Here is an 18,596-nt window from a genome sequence, read left to right on the forward strand (position 1 = left end):
CTCGGTGTCCTGGGATCGAGCCCCGCATCGGGCTCTTTGCTCAGCGGGAGCCTGCTTCTCTCTCTCTCTCTGCCTGACTCTCCGCCTACTTGTGATTTCTCTCTCTGTCAAATAAATAATAAATAAAATCTTTAAAAAAAAAATAAAATAAAAATAAATAAATAAATAAATAAATCGGGTCGTGACCATCATCCACTCATTCACAGATGCGCCAAACAGTAGGAATGAAATAAAACAGACACAATCAGATTTGCATTTTGAAGAGATCACAGCTGGCACAGGAGGGACTTCTGAGATACACCCACACACAAATCCTTAGTGTTTCTCAAAATGTAGCGAGATAGGACTTCTTGAAGCCTGTATTGCGGCCTTCCAGTGTTGCCAAATTATTTGTATCAGAAGGTAACTTAAAGAAGTATAAACACAAAACTTGCAATAAATGTGGCTGTATGTGTATAATGCAACTCAAAAGAGCCACTAACTTTATAATAAAATCATAAAGGACAAATGTAGCAACTAAATTTTGACATGACCAGTGATATGTTTTTTAAACATTTCCTTTTTTTTTTTTTTTAAAGATTTTATTTATTTAATTGACAGAGAGATAGCATAAGTAAACAGAGTGGCAGGCAGAGGGAGAGAGAGAAGTAGGCTCTCTGCCGAGCAGGGAGCCCAATGCGGAGCTGGAGCCCAATGCGGGACTTGATCCCAGGACCCTGAGATCATGACCCGAGCTGAAGGCACAGGATTTAACCACTGAGCCACCCAGGCGCCCCTCCTTTTTTTTTTTTTTTTTTTTTTTTTTTTAAAGACTTAAAAAATTTTTTTTATTAGAGAGAATGAGGTCAGTGGGAGAAGCAGACTCCCTGTGGAGCAAGGAGCCTGATGCTGGACTCAATCCTGGGACTCCGGGATCATGACCTGAGCCAAAGGCAGTTGCTTAACCAATTGAGCCACCCAGGCACCCAACCAGTGACATTTGTAAAAAACTCAACCACTGATGTTGAATGGTTGTATTGATTGTCTATTGCCGTGTAACAAATTACTGCAAAATGCAGTGGCTTAAAACAACAAACGATCATCGCATAGTTTCCGCTGGTCAGAAATCTGTGCATCTCAGCTGGGGGCTCCGGGATCTGGTCCCTCATGAGGTTGTTGTCCAGCTGTTGCCTGGGGCTGTGGTCTCATCTGAAGGCTTACAGTGTGGAAGGGGGAAGGATTCACTTCCAAACTCTTTCTTGTGGTTGTTTGCAGGCCCCTTACTTTGTGGGCCTGTTTACAGGGCTGGACCATGGCTCAGCAGGTGGCTCCCCAAAGAGTGAATGATCCAAGAGAGATTGAGAAAGCATCCATAAAAGCCGAGAAGCCACAGGCTTTTTATAACCCAATGTTGGAAGTGCTGTCTTATCTCTTCTGCCATGTTCTACTCATCATAAGTGAGTCTAGGGGCTCCTGATTGGCTCAGTCGGTAGAACACACAACTCTTGATCTTGGGGTCATGAGTTTGAGCTCCCCATTGGGTGTAGACATTATTTAAATAAATAAAACTTAAAAAAAAAAAAAAAAGAAGTGAGTCTAGGTCTAGCCCATGCTCCGGGCAGGGGTGGAGGTTTGGATTACACAAGTGCATGAAAATCAAGAGGCAGGGATGCTTGGGGGTAGAGGCTGCCAGTGGTGGAAAGGAATAGTTTCTTCCATGAGCTCAGTCACATAAAAAGCAAAACCACACCTGGTGTATCGTCTGCCCAATAGTTATCTTTTTCCTACTGTTTTCATTACTCTTGAACTTTAGTCTTTATTTAGGCTCCTCTTGAATTTTGACTTTGATAATGATTATGCCAAGAATGTCTATTTACAGATATGTGTACAAAATGGCATTTAAATATGTCAGGAGTTGGTTTGCTAGTGTAGGATAATCAGCCTCTTAAGCATGACAGACAGCAGGCAACCTGTGAATGTCAGTGTCCAAGGCTGTCATTTGGGTAATGGTAGAATTGACTTGTGATCTTGAAGGCAAAGTGAGCGTCGGGCATTGTGGGAAAAATATTCTTTCCTTGGTATTGATTACTACACTTGGCGCTTATCAGCTATGGCAAGTATCTCTGTTTGCAGACTGGATTCATGCCGGGCCCCACTTGCGACGTGACTACACTGAGTTGACTTGGGATACTGTGTGCTGTGTGATGGCTCCATTCTCCTGCCCATTTTTCCTCCCTGAGCCACTGAGAACCCTGCATAGTGTCACGTGATGGTTGTCACATATACACAGGTTGGCCCTAGTGTCACCTAACAGTGCTTTGTTAAAAATCAGCCCCCAGAAGATCTATATTAAGGAAATTGTTGAGATGCACAGTTCAAGTTCAGAAGTTCTTAGAAAACTGGGAGCTCTGGAGAACGTGTCCAAAGATGCCATCTTAGAAATCCTGTCCCAAATCCCAGTGTCATGATCCCTGTTGTTAACAGCGGCAGAGCCCAACACCCCAGAGCTCCTCAGGGGAAGGAGCTAGAAGGCTCGTAGATAGCTGTCTTCTCCTTCTGTCTTCACATGGTCTTCTCTCCATGTGGATGTGTCCAAATGTTCTCTTCTTAGTAGGATACCAGTCATATTGGCTCACGGCCCGTCCTAATGATTTCATCTTCACTTAGTCACCTCTTTGAAGGGCTTCCCTCCAAACACAGTCACAGTCTGAGGTACTAAGGGTTAGGACTTCAACTTAGGAATTTTGGAGAGCTATGGTTCAGCCCGTAGCACTATTTTCCTTATAGAATCTTGAAGGGAATTGGTGGGGAGGGGCTGTGGGCCATAATGGGAGAATATATAAGCTTCTGTAGGGGTTACAGACACTCTTGAAGTTGTGTTATTAGCCTCACCATCTGCCCTAAGTCCCTAGGTAGGGTATGGATGGACTGTGTTCTCGCAACTCGGCCGTCTTCCCAACCGTCTTCCCACTGGCTGGGAACAGAGCCCAGCAAAGCATGTGTTGGCCCAACTTGAAACTCAAGTGCACAATGGGGAAGAAGTGCTTCAAGATTCCGGAGTCCCTGGGCAAAGGAAGATTTGAACGATCTGGAACAAAGGCAGGAACTACCTGTAATCATTCTTTGTATTTTAAGCCACTGAAACCAAACCACCACGCTAATTAGATCTGGTTATTTCGCAGCTGACCCCAGAGATATGCCATGTACTCCTTAAGTCCCCTGGTCTTGGCCTCTCAGCAAGACTGAACTTGGGGGCCTTGTGGGTAGGGGAAAGAATATTGACCTGGGAGACCCTTCCCAACCAGGAGGCATTGGTTAGGGCTCAGAATGGGACCAGAAACCCAGAGTTCCAGCTTGGGGCCTATTATTTATGGCAATGCAAATTAAGCATATTTCAAATGCCCTTGCCAGAAAGTGGAGATCTTTATACTAAGAGTCAGTGAAAGTGTTGGATTCCCTTTCTGACTTCCAGAAAGTGACAGCATTTTTTATTAAGAATCAGTCACTGTCTTGGCGCATCTGGGTGGCTCAGTTGGTTGAGCGACAGCCTTGGGCTTGGGTCATGATTCCAGGTCATGGGATTGAGCCCCACATCAGGCTCCTTGCTCATCGGGAGGTCTGCTTCTCCCCCTTCCCCTGCTCATGCTCTCTTTCTCTTAAAAAAAAAAAAAAAAAAAAAGAATCTGACTTGGGTCAAGACTGCGGCCCCGTGCCCAGAGAAGAGCCCAGTGGTGGGTGCAGGACCAGCTCCATCATGTGTGGGGTCCAGTGCAAAAGGAAAATGTGGGGGAAATGACCAAGAATTTCCAGATAGACAGCAGTCATCACGTGCAGCCTGCACCCTTCTGAGCACGCCCATCGGGCTGCCCCCCACCCCCGGGGTCACTGGGCATAAGTCAGTAGTCAGACATGCCAACAAGTGCTTAGTTTGGTCTCCCCCTCTTCAGCCCCCACACAGACCCCTCATCTGGCTGTCCCCTACTTTGGTCCATTCATTCTGTAGGTCAGCTGTTCTCCAGATGCTGTCTGGTACCAGCAATCTGAGTCTTAATAAGCCCTCAGGGGTGGGGGTGGGGAGTCTCATGCTCACTTGAGTTTGAGAACCACCGCTCTGCACAGTTAGCTTCTCCATTCCTTGGACAGGCATCTTCCTGTTCGCCAGACCCTCATGGCGGCACTGAAGACGAAATAGCAAAACACTGACCCTCCCGAATGGAGCTTACAGTCTGGTGGGACAGACACACGGTTCTCAAATCATTTTAGTAGTATGTGTAGAATTACAAATTGAGATAAGCCCTGTGAAGGAAAGCATGGGGGCTGGACAGAGCCTGTGTATGGGGGAACGGTGGGGACTTTACTGCTGCCATCTGGGTGCAATCCAGGGAGACTTCCTGGAGGAGGTGGCAGGGCTTTGGAGCGCTGAGACCGCAGATTTCCCCAAGGCAAGGTGGCCTCCCTCCTCTCATCTGGGAGGTACCTGATACCCAGGGGGTTCTGCAGAGTTCTCCTTCTCCAGTTTCAGAATCCCCTCCCTTGCAGCCGTCTCCCTCTGTCTCTTCCTCCCCCACATTCCAGCACTGAAATGTGATAGTTTTGCCTTCCTTGGTCATTGAAATGCGCCAGTATTCGTTGTTCTTTGACTCTCATTTATGACCCAGGAGCTGGACTTCCTTTCCTTTCCTCCCTCCTTTCCTTTTCTAAGCTCCCCCTGCCCCCCCCAAGCCACAATAAAAATACGTACAATCGGAGATGTGTCCTCACTGGGCACTTGTTTACTCCCAGTTTCCTCCTCAGCGGGGGGTGAGGATGGGGGGGGGGGAGTGAGGGGCAGAGGAAGGTGCCGTTTGTATCTGATCAGTTTGCAGCAAACCCATGACTGTCGGAGGTTTGCTCGGCGTCCTGGCCCTTCCACTATCAGTTCCTGAGAGGCTGGGTGAGGAGCCCTGACACCTGACCGCTGACACCGCAGCCCAGGCTCCCTGCAAGCAGATTCTATTCCGCCACCTGTCAGCGGTGAGCCCCTAAGCAAATTCCTTAGTTTTCTGTGCAGCAGAGCATTCACTCACCCCAGCAATTGGCTTGGAATGGAATGATTCGGTTTGCGTAAAGCATTTAGGGCAGTCCCCATCTCTAATTATTCCTTATATAGCGTTACATAGTGTCTCTTTAAAAAAAAAAAAAACAGACATAAAATCGTACTGTGCGCGCCAGCTGCAACCCCTCCAGCCTCTCCTGCCCCTTTCTTCAGTGGGTACATACAGATTTCTACATAACCCACCCACTGCTGCTGGGCATTTAGATGACTTCCTTTTCTTTTCCTTTTTTTCCCTTTATTTCAGTTTTTAGAAGAATGTTCCAGGGAATATCTATGGGTGCACCACGTTATTTTTGAATCCTTACAAAACCCCCTGCAGAAATCTGAAGTTTGCCCGGGGTCAGACAGATGTCCCAGGAGCTGGGACCCCAGTCAGCCCACGTGTGCTGGATGCTGGAGTTCTCCAGGCTCCTGCCTGTCCGCTTTCTCCTCCATAAAGTGACTGGCCTCCCTGTCGTAACTAATAAGTATTTCATGGAGAGTCGTGTGCAGGCTGCATCAACACCCCGTTTCTCGTATCTTTTCCCTCTGCTTCTAGCATCTGGGCGCAGTCCGTGCCCCAGTGGATTACTTACTAATCTTCTAGTCGTGTCGCTCTCTTCTTTCTTCCTTGGTGTTCTGGGGGGAGGGAGGGCTGCCCTCTGTGCGCTCGCTTATTCATTCATTCACTCATTTGTTCATTCATTCATTCATTTATCATGAACTTGTGTGTTCCTGTCATATATATATATACCAATTCTGTCCCATCCCGTGGGTACTGCCATCTTGGGGCCAGCTCCTTCTAGACCCTTCTCTCCCTCTGCCAGTGAGAGTGGTGGTGTGTTTACTTATTGCACAATTGCGTTACCTGTACCCAGCCTCCTCCCCTTCCTGGTGGCTCCCGGTCACGTTGGCCACCACCTCACTCGGGCAGCTCCTCCTCGGGGTCCCCGACCACACTGGCCATCCCCGCAAAAGGAGTGTGCCCCGTGTGTCTCGTTCTGTCCTGTGGGTAGTGTCTGGTGGGGTGGGGTCACACCTCTGTCCCACGCGCGCGGATCACCAGCGCTGCCTAGATAGAATTGCAGGGGCCGGGAAAGACCTCTGAAACCCGGGTCGCCCTGAGGCTGGAACTTAAGAGCCCTGTCTCCGCAGTCCAGGGCGCGGGGATATGATGATTCCCGTCTTCCGGAGAAGGCAGCCTCAGAGAAGTTGAGGGCCTGGCGGACGGTTGCACAGCCGGCAGCTGGGGGAAGCAGACAAGAGCCCCGATCAGTGAGTCAGCAGCCAGGCCGCACGCCCTCTGCCCAGCAGACTCAGGGTTGTTTCCGCTTAACATTAAAGAGTCCTGGGCGGGCCCGTGGGGTTACCTGCCTCTCTCCTCCCCCGTGTCCGGCTGCCTCTGCTCCTGCTCCAAGCATCCCAGGGGGCTCGTCCTCCCCATCCTCCCGCCTGCCTGAGCGTCTGCGCCGTCTTGGATTCCCCAGCACTCCTGCCGCCTCGAAGTCCCCTCCTTCACAGGCTCTGCCCCCCACCCCCAGGCTTGGTCCGCACCACCTTCCCCTTTGAATCAGCAGTTAGGGACCCTAACCCTAACTGGTGACTCACGATTCACGAAGATGGAAAAGGGCGTAGTTAGGAGCCCCTGGCCGCTGTCTTCTTGCCACCCTCTTCCCAGCGCAAACGAACCCTGGTTTCCTTCCCCTTTTCGTTATCCGGAGGCTGACTTAGTCCTCTCTGCCCCTTCTCTTGTTAATGGGACCGCCACTTGGGAAAACTGCCTGGCAGTGTCCAGCATGACTCCAGGCACATGTGCAGACGGTCCAGCATCCCACCCGGCGGACAGGAGGCTGTGCACCTGCTTACAGACAGGCTCTGGGGGGAAGTGTTCCGTGTAATAGTTCAAACCAGACACAAGCGAAATACCTACCCACACGCGGTAGTTAAGGGAAGTGTGGCACGTCAGATCAGTGGCGTGCCTGCCGTGCAACAGAGCACCAAGAGAGGATTCCCCATCCCTGTCGCTCCTGGAGCAACACAGATGTGTCCCGCTGTGGTGACCATGGGCAGCAGGAGACAGACCCAGAGGACATTGTATGATTTGTGTTCATTTCTGTGGTGGCCCAGAATAAATCCCCGTGGATAGAAACTCAAATGTGGCTCCTCGTCTTAGGGGCCGAGGACAGAGAGTGGGCACGGGGCAGCCTTCTGAGTGCCACATCGGCGTGGGAGGGGCGCGTCACTCGGACGTCCACACGTAAGAGAAGGCATCCAGGTGCGTACATGATATGTGTGCACACAACTGGATAGAGGTCACTCTTTTTTCCGTGCAGGTAAATAAAAAGCTTTCAGCAGCTGATTTTACCCACAGCACAGTGTTTTGGGGACACGGGTTTCTGGTAGTTGGCTGTTGTCGCAGGACTGCTGTGGACGACTGAACGGGTACTGCCCTGCAGTTGACAAGTCGGAAGAAGAGGAAAAGGAACTTGCTAGCACTGGGCGGTTTTAGACTCTGAGATGGCCAGATCGCCTTCCGAAAGTTCTGTCCCCCATCCCGGCCCCGTGGGCACCACTTGCACCTCCCCCGGGAGACAGGGAAAGGCTGGCGCCCTCGGACGTGGGTTTGACTCTCTTTTGACATGTCATGGTTACCACCTCCTTTCTGGGAACTCTTGGTTCATATCCTTGTCCATTCTGTGGAAAGAGGACCTGGTGGTCTTCTGCTCCTTGGTGAATCAGAGCTGTTGGTTTGTTTGCGGAGTTATTCCTTGTCAGCCTTCGGAACCGCAGGCACCTTCCCCAGCCCGGAGTCTGTCCTCGGAAGACAACCCCATTGTTAGGCTGTGAATTTTTTTTTTTTTTTTTTTTTTTTTTTTTTGCCTTATGGCATCTGCCTTTGTCTTGTGCTCAGAAAGTCCTTTTCATGCTGAGATTAAAACAGAACAAAACAAAACAAAAGAGAAAACAGTCTGTGATTTCTTCTAGTACTTTTATGGTTTCTCTTGTTTCTAATTGTCCTGATTATTTCGGGCAAGGACTGTGTCTGCCTTCCCGAGGTGCCCGGCCTGGGTCTTGCACACCGTGAGCAGTTGGGGAGAGGATGTGGGGACCAGTAAGGGCTCGTGCGAAGAAGGGAGACTCAGCAGAAGATGGAGGCCTCTGCCCTGGCCACAGTTGGGAGCACCCCCTTCTGTAATGTGTGACCGCACCTTCCAGCTGCTGGCCCCCCGCTGTCCACACAGGCTCGTGTCCTTGGCAACCCTCCCTCCCACCCTGGTCCTGGCAGGGCTCCCAGCACCTGGGGGTATGGAGACCTTCCTGGCAGCTCTCTTTTGCTGCTGCTTCCGTCCCCGCCTCCCTCCCACAAACATTTTTGAGCACCTTTTGTTTGCACCGCTGTGCCGGGCACTTGGGTGTCCTCCGGATCTGAGCAGCCGCTCCCCCGTGAGGCTGCCCGTCTGGTGCTGGAGGTGGACAGGCGGGTCCGCAGCGTGCTGGGTACAGGGGGGGCAGGCAGTCTGGGAGCTCAGGTGTGGGTTCCCTGTGGGGCCCATGGTGGCTGTTGTGCCAGTGGCTTTGGGCTGCTGTGACAAATGACCACAAACAACACAAGTGGCTTAAAACAACACAAATTCATGATCTCGCAGTCCCGGAGGTCAGAAGTCCGACAGGTCTCACTGGGTTAAAATCAAGGTGTTGGCCAGGCTACGTTCCTCCTGAGGGGTTCCAGGAGGAATCTGATTCCTGGTCTTTACCCAGCTTCTGCAGGTGGCCCACATTCCTTGCCTCGTGGCCCTGCCTCCACCTTCAGTGCTGGGAATCCTGCTGCCCGCAGCCCGGGCTTCTGTCCTCACATCTCTTCTCCAGCCCCTGCCTCCGTCTTACAAAGACTCTGTGGGCCCACAGGGCCGTCCCGGATCACCCAAGATCACCTCCCCAGCTCGAGATCTTCTTAAGGACACCTGCACAGTCCCCTTTGCCATGCGAGGTCATGTGGTAACAGGTTCAGAGGATCAGATCAGGACGTGGACCTCTGCTGGGGGGCATCATTCAGGCTCAGATTCTCCCCTGCCCCCACCAACCTCTGCCCCTCCTCCCCTCGGAGGTTCCAGAAAGTTGAGTTTCTCTACGTGCTTTCTCCCTTCTGCCCTCGGCTCTGCACAGTTCTTGCTGAGTTGTTTTCTTGTGTTTTGCGGAGCGGGGACAGAGAGCTGGTCCAGGAGGCTGCCGGCTCAGCCTTCTCCTCATCACAGGGATGGGGATGAAAAGTGCATCGGCCTCAAAGGGCTGGAGGGATGATTTAATGAGATTGTAGGTGTCAAATGCCGATATGAACTTGTTAGCTGTTCTCTCTGCTGCAATACTGCTTTATGTGTTACTGCTGGGGCTCTGGTATTCTGTCCTCATTATGACCTGTTAGCTGTTCTCAGCCACCTTCGCCTTGGGCAACTCCTCTTGTCTGCCCAGCTGCTAGAAGGACGTGGGCGCGCCTGCTGCCTCGGGTCTCCTCCTCAGCCCTCCTCCAGGAAGCGGAAGGAGCCCTCTCGGACTGACTGAACAGCTCTTCCAACCCAGCACTCCCAGCCTGGTGCTTGGTCCATTGGCCATGGCCTTCTCTCTCCAAGATGGCGGCCGCTTAAGACCAGGACCCCGTAGGGTTGCTCTTGGAGCGCATCTCCCAACTAGGCATCCTCAGCTCAGCTCTGGCTGTGTATTAGAATCACCTGGGCCCTTTCAGACTCCTGCTGGCTGAGCCCACTGCTTAGCTGACCTGGGGATAGGCCCCAGCAATGGATTTTGACCAGATCCTGGTGGTTCTCCAACTTTGGAGCGCATCGCAGTCCCCTGGAGGGCTTGGGGAAGCACAGACAGGATCCATGCCCAGAGCTTCTGATCCGTGAGACCCAGCGTAGGGCTGAGAATCTGCCTTTCTAACACGTTCCAGGGGATGCTGGCCGGAGGAGCGCTGGCTGAGAAGCAGCAGGATAAAGCATAGGCGGGTAGTTCACAGACACACGCCTCAGGAGAGCCTGTCGGGGAAACCTTGCGTGGAGTTGGGTCATTTCCCCTCACCTCAGATGTCACCTCCTTAATGACCCTGGCTGCCTGATTGTTCTTGGGTTACTGTGACCCTTACATTGTTTCTCTCCGTGTGCCTCGATCCCCAGGACCGCACCCGCCCATACTGCGAAATTCTCAGAGCCAGGACTGCGCGGCTCCCGGCCCGGGGCTTCCTCTCTGCCTCCATCCCTCCCTCTGAAACCCTTCAGAGCCTCGTCCTGGCACTCTTTCAGGCACTTGGGGTACCCCAAATAGAACATTTGCTCTGCTTGGCACCTTTCCGCCTTTTCTTCCCGAGCCCAGCATGTCCGGTAGAGTGTGAGTGGGTCTCCGTGTGCGCGTGTCCCGGGTCTCCGTGTGCGCGTGTCCCGGGTCTCCGTGTGCGCGTGTCCCGGGCACAGTTTGGCACACTCCTATTCTTTCTGTTCACCTAGGCTTCCCCAGGGGGCCAGACGCCATCCTTGGGGCTCCATGTCTGGTTTTCTATTAGCCCCCAGAACCTTCTGAGTCTCTGCTCTTAAAACCCTCCCTTTCCAGAGGGGGGAACAGAGGCATGGGGGAAGTTTTGGTCAAATATCTGAGAGACTTAAATGTCTCAGCCCTTGAAACAGGGAAGCGGTCTCTGGGTCTAAGCCTGCAAATGTTTGCGATGAACAGACTCCCCCAGCCGGGTGGGAAGGCGGAGGAAGCCTGGCTCCTGGCTCAGCGGGAGACGGGCTGGCCTTCAAGGTGCCACGCGAGCACCTGTCAGCAGTGAGCTCCCTGCTCCCTCGGCCAAGTCCTCTTTCAGCAACTGGCGTATTTGCCCTTGGTGGCTCCTCTGGAAGCCTCCGCTGGGATAAATGTCAGCTCCAAGCCACCTTTGCTTAGTGAGAACACCGTAAGAACACTCTAAGTCCTTAGGTTCCAGACCATTTCCCTAGGGCTTGGGGAGGACCTGGCAGGCCCCCGTGGGTCTGTTTGCCGTGGGCAAATAACGCTTTGGAGATCACTCAGGGCGGGGGGTGGGCACGGAAGATCGCATTTTGTAATTCTATTTATATGAAATGTTCAGGGTGGGTGATCCCTAGAGACAGCAGATCGGAGGCAGCAGTGAGGGGCTGGGGGAGGCGGAGGGGCGTGACCGATCATGCCCCCAGCTCTCCTTTTGGGGGAATGAAAATGTCTTGGAACTAGATGGACGTGGTGGCTTCATAACGTTGGAAATACGCTAAATGCCACAGAATTGTTCCTTTTAAGATGGCTCGTTTTTGTGTTATGTGAATTTCATCATAATTAAATAGAGAGAAAAAAGGAGATGGGAGGGGTGCCCCCTCCCCATCGGGTTCGACAGGAAGGGATGGGGGCTGCCGCAGAGCAAGCAGGCAACCTCGATCCGGGTGAGCCACTCCCACGGCGGCGGCCCCATGTGAGCATGCCCAGCAGAGGTCCCTCGCACACAGCTGGGGCTCGGGGGGCATGTGCTTAGCCCCGGATGCAAGGGCTCTGCTTTCTGAAACCCTGCAGTGAGACGGAGCAAGCTCTGCCTGATGATGTTCCGGTCCACAGGACTCCTCCAACAGGCAGCACTGTGTCTCATGGGCCTAAGAATTCGCCTTTTACCTGGGGAGGGGTGTGGACATGACATGGGGTCTGCTGCAGCCATATGGAAAACCATGGGTTTTATCCTGACAGCAGCTAGAATTTATCCAGCGTTTCAAGCGTGGTTCATGTGTGCATGGGGAGGGAGTGGGACAGGGGACAGGATTTATGATTTCCAGGCTCATTCATGCTACATAAAAAATGAATTGGGTGTGGTCCTGGCCAGAAAGAAACAGCAGGATCAGGAAGGGCCAGCCCGGCAGGACTGAGTCCATGTGTGATGTGGGCAAGAGCGGAGTGCTTGTGCTGGGCTGGTGGAGCCAGAGCTTGTGAACAGAAGAAAAAAAAAAGTTATGTCTCATTTTGTGATGCACATTTCTCTTAAATGCTGACCTAAGAAGAGCTCATGAAGATTGGGGGTGCCTGTTGAAGTAATCCTGGCCATGCTTCCTGGTGGAGGAACAAGCGAGCTCAATCCCAGGAAGCGGATGTGACTGGCAGAGCCTTGCGATGCACGAGGGGTTGGGGAGACTCTGTTGGGAATGGGGGGCTGGCAAGAAGGGAAAGGGGAGTTTGCCATCTCCATTCTAGCTGAAGGAAGAGGTTGGCCACTGCCTCGCGCCCCTTCCTCCTTCCCAATGCCCAACAACCTGCTGGAAAAGGAAAAGATGATTATCACGTCCTGGGGGATCAGAATACTAGGAATCACTTTGCAAAAATACCTAGCATTTTCCTGATTGAGATCTCCTGGGGTTATCATGTCTTCCCATGCCCTTCAGGTGTTTCTTATGGCTGCTTCCCAGGCATGCCAGATAGACAGAACTCGGCTGGGCTCCCCCCTTCCCTTGGGTTATTGCAGATGACACACCGAACGGGCTCTGATATCACCTGTCCTCACCGGGGGGCTTCCTCTACTGTGTAGCTCCTACCTGACCAGATCCTATAAGCTCAGGAGTCAGAATTCTAAATGAGTTCATTATTGCTCTGTGCTGTCAGCTTGCTGCATTCCTATTCTGTTAGATAAGTTTGCTTCAAAATAGATGCATCAGTAATAATCAACAACTGGGAACGACCCAAAGGTCCATCAAGAGGAGAACAGATAAATTGTGATAGACTCAGTCAGTGGAATACTTAACAGCCATGAAAATTAGCAACCATCCCTGCACGCAAGTCACGCGTGAATCTCACCAATACTGCTGAGTGGAAGAAAGCAGACATGAGAAAGTAGCTATTGAAGGTTACTTTTTATAGATAAAGTTTATATAAAATTCAAACCTGGCCAAACTCACCTATGGTGACAGCTGTCACCCTGCCTCTTGTGGGAGGGGAACACAGGTTGATTCCAGGGGCTGGTAATGTCTGTTTCTTGATTTGGAGGCTGGCTGTATGGGTCAGTTTGTGAGAACTTGAGCTGTATGAACTTGAGCTTAAGATAGGGGCATTTTCCCTGTGTATGTTGATACTTTGAGAACAGCATATCAGTGCAAAATTACAATTCCCTTAACAGCAGTCCTGCTTTCTTCACAGATTGGAGGGCAGTGTGACTCGAAAGCCATCGAAAGAGAGAAAACGGTCGTAGCTCTGTCACCCAAGGAAGCAAGCAAATGCCACAAAGAGGATTTGGCCAAAGCGTTTTATGTAAGAATTTAATTTGTCTTTGATGCCAGTGTGGTAAGGGTTTTAGCTGCAGAAGAAAGCAACACAAATGATACATTTTTATCATCCTTGCTAGAAAATGCTGCTCATGTTGAACTGTTCTGATATCCCCCATGGACTGTCATCATCATTGTTGTCAACGGAACCAACCCTCACGGGGCCCTGGCCAGAGGACAGGCACCTTCCCGAATCTGTGTATCCCTGTTTCTCTTACCTGGAGGCCCAGAGAACATGGGAACTCACGTGGTTCCCAAGGAGCCAGTGAGACTTGAGTCCAGGTGGTCTGACATGAAAGTTCAGACTTTTAATCGCTCCTGTTCACACACTTCCTCTTTTATAATGCAGGATTTTGGCAATTACTGAAACCAGATACTTACATGTTTCGCAAGTGAATTTGACTTCCTGGCCAGTGAACACACACACACACACCCCTCCTCTCCACGAAGCTCTTCTCTAAGGCTAAGGAATGTTGCTTGCTATCTGTTTTTAATTTACTTAGAAAACTGAGCAAACATGGTGATGTGTGTGTGTGTGTGTGTGTGTGTGTGTGTGTGTGTGTGAGATAACCCACCACATTTGGGAAAGCATTTCCCAAGACAGTTGGAAATCAGTGTTTCATGCCAGCCTTTTCTCTTTCTTTCTTTCTTTATTTCTAGAGAGAGAGAGAGAGAGAGAGTGTGTGTGAGTTAGGGGGGGCACAGAGGGAGACAGTCCCAAACAGGCTCCATGCCTAGCAGAGAGCCCAACGTGGGGCCTGATCCCACGACCCTGAGGTCATGACCTGTGCTGAAACCAAGAGTCGGACTCTTAACTGACTGAGCCACCCAGGCGCCCCATCATGCCAGACTTTTCTTGAGAATAATTCAAACATCTGTTTATATTCAAGTCCCACTTGTTAATATTAAGAGAAGGAAATAGTTTCGTCTCACCTAGATGTCTTCCCTGTCCAGCCAATGAGCTTGGTTTTTTCCTCTTTTGAAATGAATCTAAAAATCGGTTCAGTTTCCCCTGTCTCCTCCTTCATCCGCTTCAGCCTCCTTGTCGCTGACTTTTTTAAAAACAAGGCCACTGTTGCTGCAACCAGAATAACAAAGTTGCCTTACGTAATCATCAACGTAATATTAGTTTGTGTAAAGAGCTTGAAATTGTATCTGGCACAGTGCATGTACGATATCATCATTTTATCTATTTTTTTTTTGTTTTCTTTTTAATTTTTAATTGTGGTAAAATTCACAACATAGCATTTGCCATCCAAGCCATCGTTGAGTGTACGGTTTGGGAGTATTGAGCCCACGCTGCGCAACCGAACTCCAGAACTCTTTGTGTCTTATAAAACTGAGGCTCTGTCCCCATGAAACGTAACTCCCTGCGCAGCCCCTGGCCCCCACCTCCTCCTTGTCCCCTCTGGGATTCTGACTGCTCGGGCCGCCTCATATAGGTGGGATCGTACAGTCCGCCTTCTCCTGACTGGCCTACCGAGCCACCTCCACTTGGCTTTTGAGAAAAGCACTGCTAGGGAAGCCTGGGTGCCTCAGTCGGTTAAGCCTCCGACTTGACTCTTGGTTTCATGGGTCAAGGGTCATGGGAGGCAGCCCCGCGTGGTCGGGGTTCATGCTCAGCAGGGAATCTGCTTGGGATTCTTCCCCTCCTCTTCCCCCTTCCTTTGCTCCTCCCTCGCCCCACCCCCACACACTCTCTCTCTCAAATAAATAAAGAGATAAAAATCTTTGGGGGGAAAAAAGAGAGCGAATAGCACTGCACATACGTCCCTTCGAGACCTACTTCTTTCGGTATCTATTCGCCCAGAAGGGTAATTGCTGCATCATGTGAAGATTCTATTTTTAATGTTTTGAGGAATCCCCATCCTGTTGTGCATGGTTGCTGTACCATTTCAGGTTCCCAAGGCCCATTTTTTTAAAAAGAAGAAAATATAAGCATTTCAACATGTCTGGGATTTCCTGCTACAACCGCACTCGTTGAAATTTAGGCTTGAGGTTGTCTTTTGTGCAGTAATTATAGGGCAAGAAAGAACTGGAATGTGGGTGTTCCCGCTCTCTCTGTTGCTGTTTGCTCGGGGTCTTTGAACAAGTTCCTTCTCCTTGGCGGACAGCCCAATTTCCTGGTCGGTTTGGGAAGTGGCCGGCTTCCAGCGCGGGAGTTCCGTGAGGTGGGCTCCCGGTCCTTCAGGGCCCACTGGTGAGCCCGTGCTTAACCGTGTCCTTCCAGGTGGACTTACAAAATGGGCTGTCCGAGTTCTCGGTGTCGCAGCGGAGACAGGTCCATGGCTGGAATGAATTTGTCGCTGATAACACCGAACCCGTGTGGAAGAAGTATCTCGATCAGGTGGGTGTCATTCCTTGCATTAACTAGTGCAAGCCAGAGGGGTGGGGTAGTCATTCGTTCTTTAAATATTGACCGGGGGGGTCCTTGGACCAGTCTTGGGGTGCAGGGGTACCAAGATAAAGAAAGCTCCCTGCTCATGCAGGCTGGTTTTAGCCAGCAGGAGGCATGGCCGTGGGTAGCTCTCGAATCACCCAGGCAGCCGTGACCATGAATGAGAGCTGTTACATGCACAGAGGGTTTTCACCAGCTGGGCCCCGAGCCGAGCGAGTGAGCATTAACTCCCTTCGTCTTCCTCTTCATTTTGAGGCGACGAGGGGGAGCAGAGGAGTTGAAATATTTCCCCCAGGCTGTGTAGGATTGCTAGGGTTAGCAAGTAGAATGCCTTGTTCAACTTGAATTCCAAAGAAATACATCTTTTTGGTATAAATATGTCCCAAATGTTGCATGGAACATAATGATACCCCCCCCAAATGTCCCTTGTTTATCAGCAATTCAAATTTAACCGGCTGTCCTGTAGTCTGCCTGGCCGCTGGAGCCTGGTGCCCACGGCAGTAAGGGGCACGCTAGGGAGTAGAGCCCGGCCGCTGGCTCCAGAGCCCCTGTCCTTCTTCGCCTCGGCGCTTGGTGCTGCCACCGTGCCAGGTGGATGGCACAGAACTCGGATGCCTACGCGCCACCGGGGGACCACCTACCCAGTATCCGTTCAGAAACCGCAGTTCACAGGCTGATTACCCCAGATACCCGAGGGCATTCAGACTGCCTCGGTTTCCCCCGCGTGGCCTCCTGAAGTCCCTCCCATCCCTGACCCCTGCCGATTGGCTCTGTGCCCCCCCCCCCCCCCCGCAGGCTTCAGCAGCCTCTCTATTGGCTCAGCGTGTAAAGCTTCGTGATTGGCTGGTTGGGGACCAATCACAGCCCTCCTCGCAGCATCCTCGCGCTCTACCCTCCTTGCGTCACTCGTCGGTCAGGTCTCTGCTCACGGGGGATGTGACTCCTTGACGCACGTGGCACCAAATTCAGCTTCTGGGTGAGCGGGTGGCTCTGGCCAGCCTGACAGCTTCCCGGAATCCCCGGGCTGGAAGGAAGCCGCCGTGGCTCCTGGAAGCTGGAGTTCAAGGAAGCAGGCTGACGCTGGCGGTGGGGATGGACCATGCCCCTCCTGTCCGCTGGGCCTCGCTCAGTCCTGCTCTGGCTGCCCCTTCCTCCAGGACCCTCTCCTGTTTCCACGGCCAACCTCCTTCCGCCCTGTTAACACTCCCACAGACGCCAGCCAGGGCCTTTCCAGAGATGGCCCCGGCTTTCCCTTTCTAGAAGATGGTTCTAATACATACCCACCGTTCTGAGTTTGACTCGAGAAGCGGACAGCTTAGCGCATGTGAAGGACTTGATAACGTTGCAGGTGTTGGATCCGGCTAGCCTACATGAACCCGTGGGCAGTTGAGTTTCTTTGAGAACCTCGGGGGCTCATTTTTCAAGCAGGGAAGCAGACCCCTTTCTGCCTGTCTCCTTTGAATGTGTGGGCTTAGAAGGGCCCTGAGCCAGGAAGGGTCTGGCCATCTGTGGCCAAAGCAGCCCATGTGGCTTGTGGCAGGGCCTTCCCATTGGGTCTGGCACCTGTTTGCTGGACTTCATGGTGACTCACTTGTGTTGGATGACACCGACTGGACAGGTGCTTGGGATGGTCTGAAGATGGGGATAGAGGGGGTACTGGTGATGTCAGCATTGAAGAAATGTCCAGGTCCAGCTCAGGAGAAGGCTGAGCCTATGGGATTGGAATTGGGCTTCAAGGTGGCTCTTGGTCCAGGCCTGGCCAGAGACCAGCACTGGTCCCAGCACTCAGAGGGGTCCCGGCCAGGACTGCGCACCCCTGAGCTAGCCTTGAACCCATGGCTGGAGGGGCCTGCTGTCCAGAAATAGACCTGGTGTTCCCAGAGTCCTGGGTGGGTGCAGCCTGAAGGAAGGGGAGGGCAAGGAGCCAGGAGGCGCTGTGGAAGTGACCTGGACAGGAGCACGTGCACCCGAGGGAGGACAGATCTAGTGCTGATGTCTGCTCTGTGACCTGAGTAGGAGCTCTCACCCCACCAAGCCTTGAGTTGCCCCAACGAAAACTGGGCGCTTGCTGCTTTATTCACTCATTCATTCTAGATAAATGCTTATGTTCCTGGACTTGAGCTAGGCACTGTGCAGAAAGCTGCAGCCAGACCAACTTTTTACTTATGGGAAGGCAGACAGACAGCTGCCTATATAATACATCACCCAGGCAGTGTGATGGGGAGAAACGAGTCAGGACAGGTGCAGGACAGGAAATGATCCCAGGACAGCTGTTTCGGACTGTGTGCTCAGGGGAGCCGTTTGACTGGTGCCTAAAGGGCTGATCTTCGAGCAGAGACCTGAAAAAAGTGAAGAAGGGAGCTGTGGGACGGTGTGGAGGAAGGATATGCAGAATCAGGGGGAGTGCAAAGGCCCTGAGGCAGCAGAGGCTGGGCTCACGTGAAGGTAACCGAGCTTCAGAAGTTGAACTGGAGAAGTCAGGTGACTGGTGCATGCTGGGGCTTCAGCCCCTGCTTGTGCATCTCTCACCTCACTTCTGCCCAACAGGATAGCAAGTTTGTGGTGGGCTCAGGGCTGAAATGAAATCTTCCTCTTAGCTCTGCTGGACAGAGGTGTTTTCCCTCCTGTGCTAGGCTGAATAGCGCCCTGCTCAAACTCATGTCTACCTGGAACTCTGAATAGCGCTTTATTTGGAGATAAGGTCTTGGGGTGCTTGGGAGGCTCAGTTGGTTAAGTGTCTACCTTCAGCTCCGGTCATGAACCCGGGGTCCTGGGATCGAGCACCACGTTGGGTTCCCTGCTCGTTGGGGAGCCTGCTTCTCCCTCTCCCTTTGCCCACCACTCCTCCTGC

At 52.0% G+C, this 18,596-nt stretch overlaps 1 protein-coding gene and 1 long non-coding RNA gene across 3 annotated transcripts in view; one reads left to right on the forward strand and one right to left on the reverse strand.

Moving 5' to 3' along the window:
- ATP2C2 (ATPase secretory pathway Ca2+ transporting 2) overlaps positions 1 to 18,596 on the forward strand; it is a 57,503-nt gene that overhangs the window by 3,292 nt on the left and 35,615 nt on the right. For both annotated transcript variants that reach the window (XM_059382867.1, XM_059382866.1), the window contains exons 2-3: positions 13,223 to 13,333; positions 15,578 to 15,694. In XM_059382867.1, the coding sequence (XP_059238850.1) occupies positions 13,223 to 13,333; positions 15,578 to 15,694 (228 nt within the window). The remainder of the gene's footprint in view (positions 1 to 13,222; positions 13,334 to 15,577; positions 15,695 to 18,596) is intronic.
- LOC132006061 (uncharacterized) lies at positions 2,693 to 5,838 on the reverse strand. The gene is made up of 3 exons (XR_009400975.1): positions 5,650 to 5,838; positions 4,070 to 4,156; positions 2,693 to 3,067 (listed from the first exon to the last, which is right to left on the reverse strand). It is a non-coding gene; the product is annotated as an uncharacterized LOC132006061 (long non-coding RNA).

This window comes from Mustela nigripes, chromosome 17 (genome assembly GCF_022355385.1).
Source record: "Mustela nigripes isolate SB6536 chromosome 17, MUSNIG.SB6536, whole genome shotgun sequence".
Lineage (NCBI taxonomy): Eukaryota > Metazoa > Chordata > Mammalia > Carnivora > Mustelidae > Mustela > Mustela nigripes.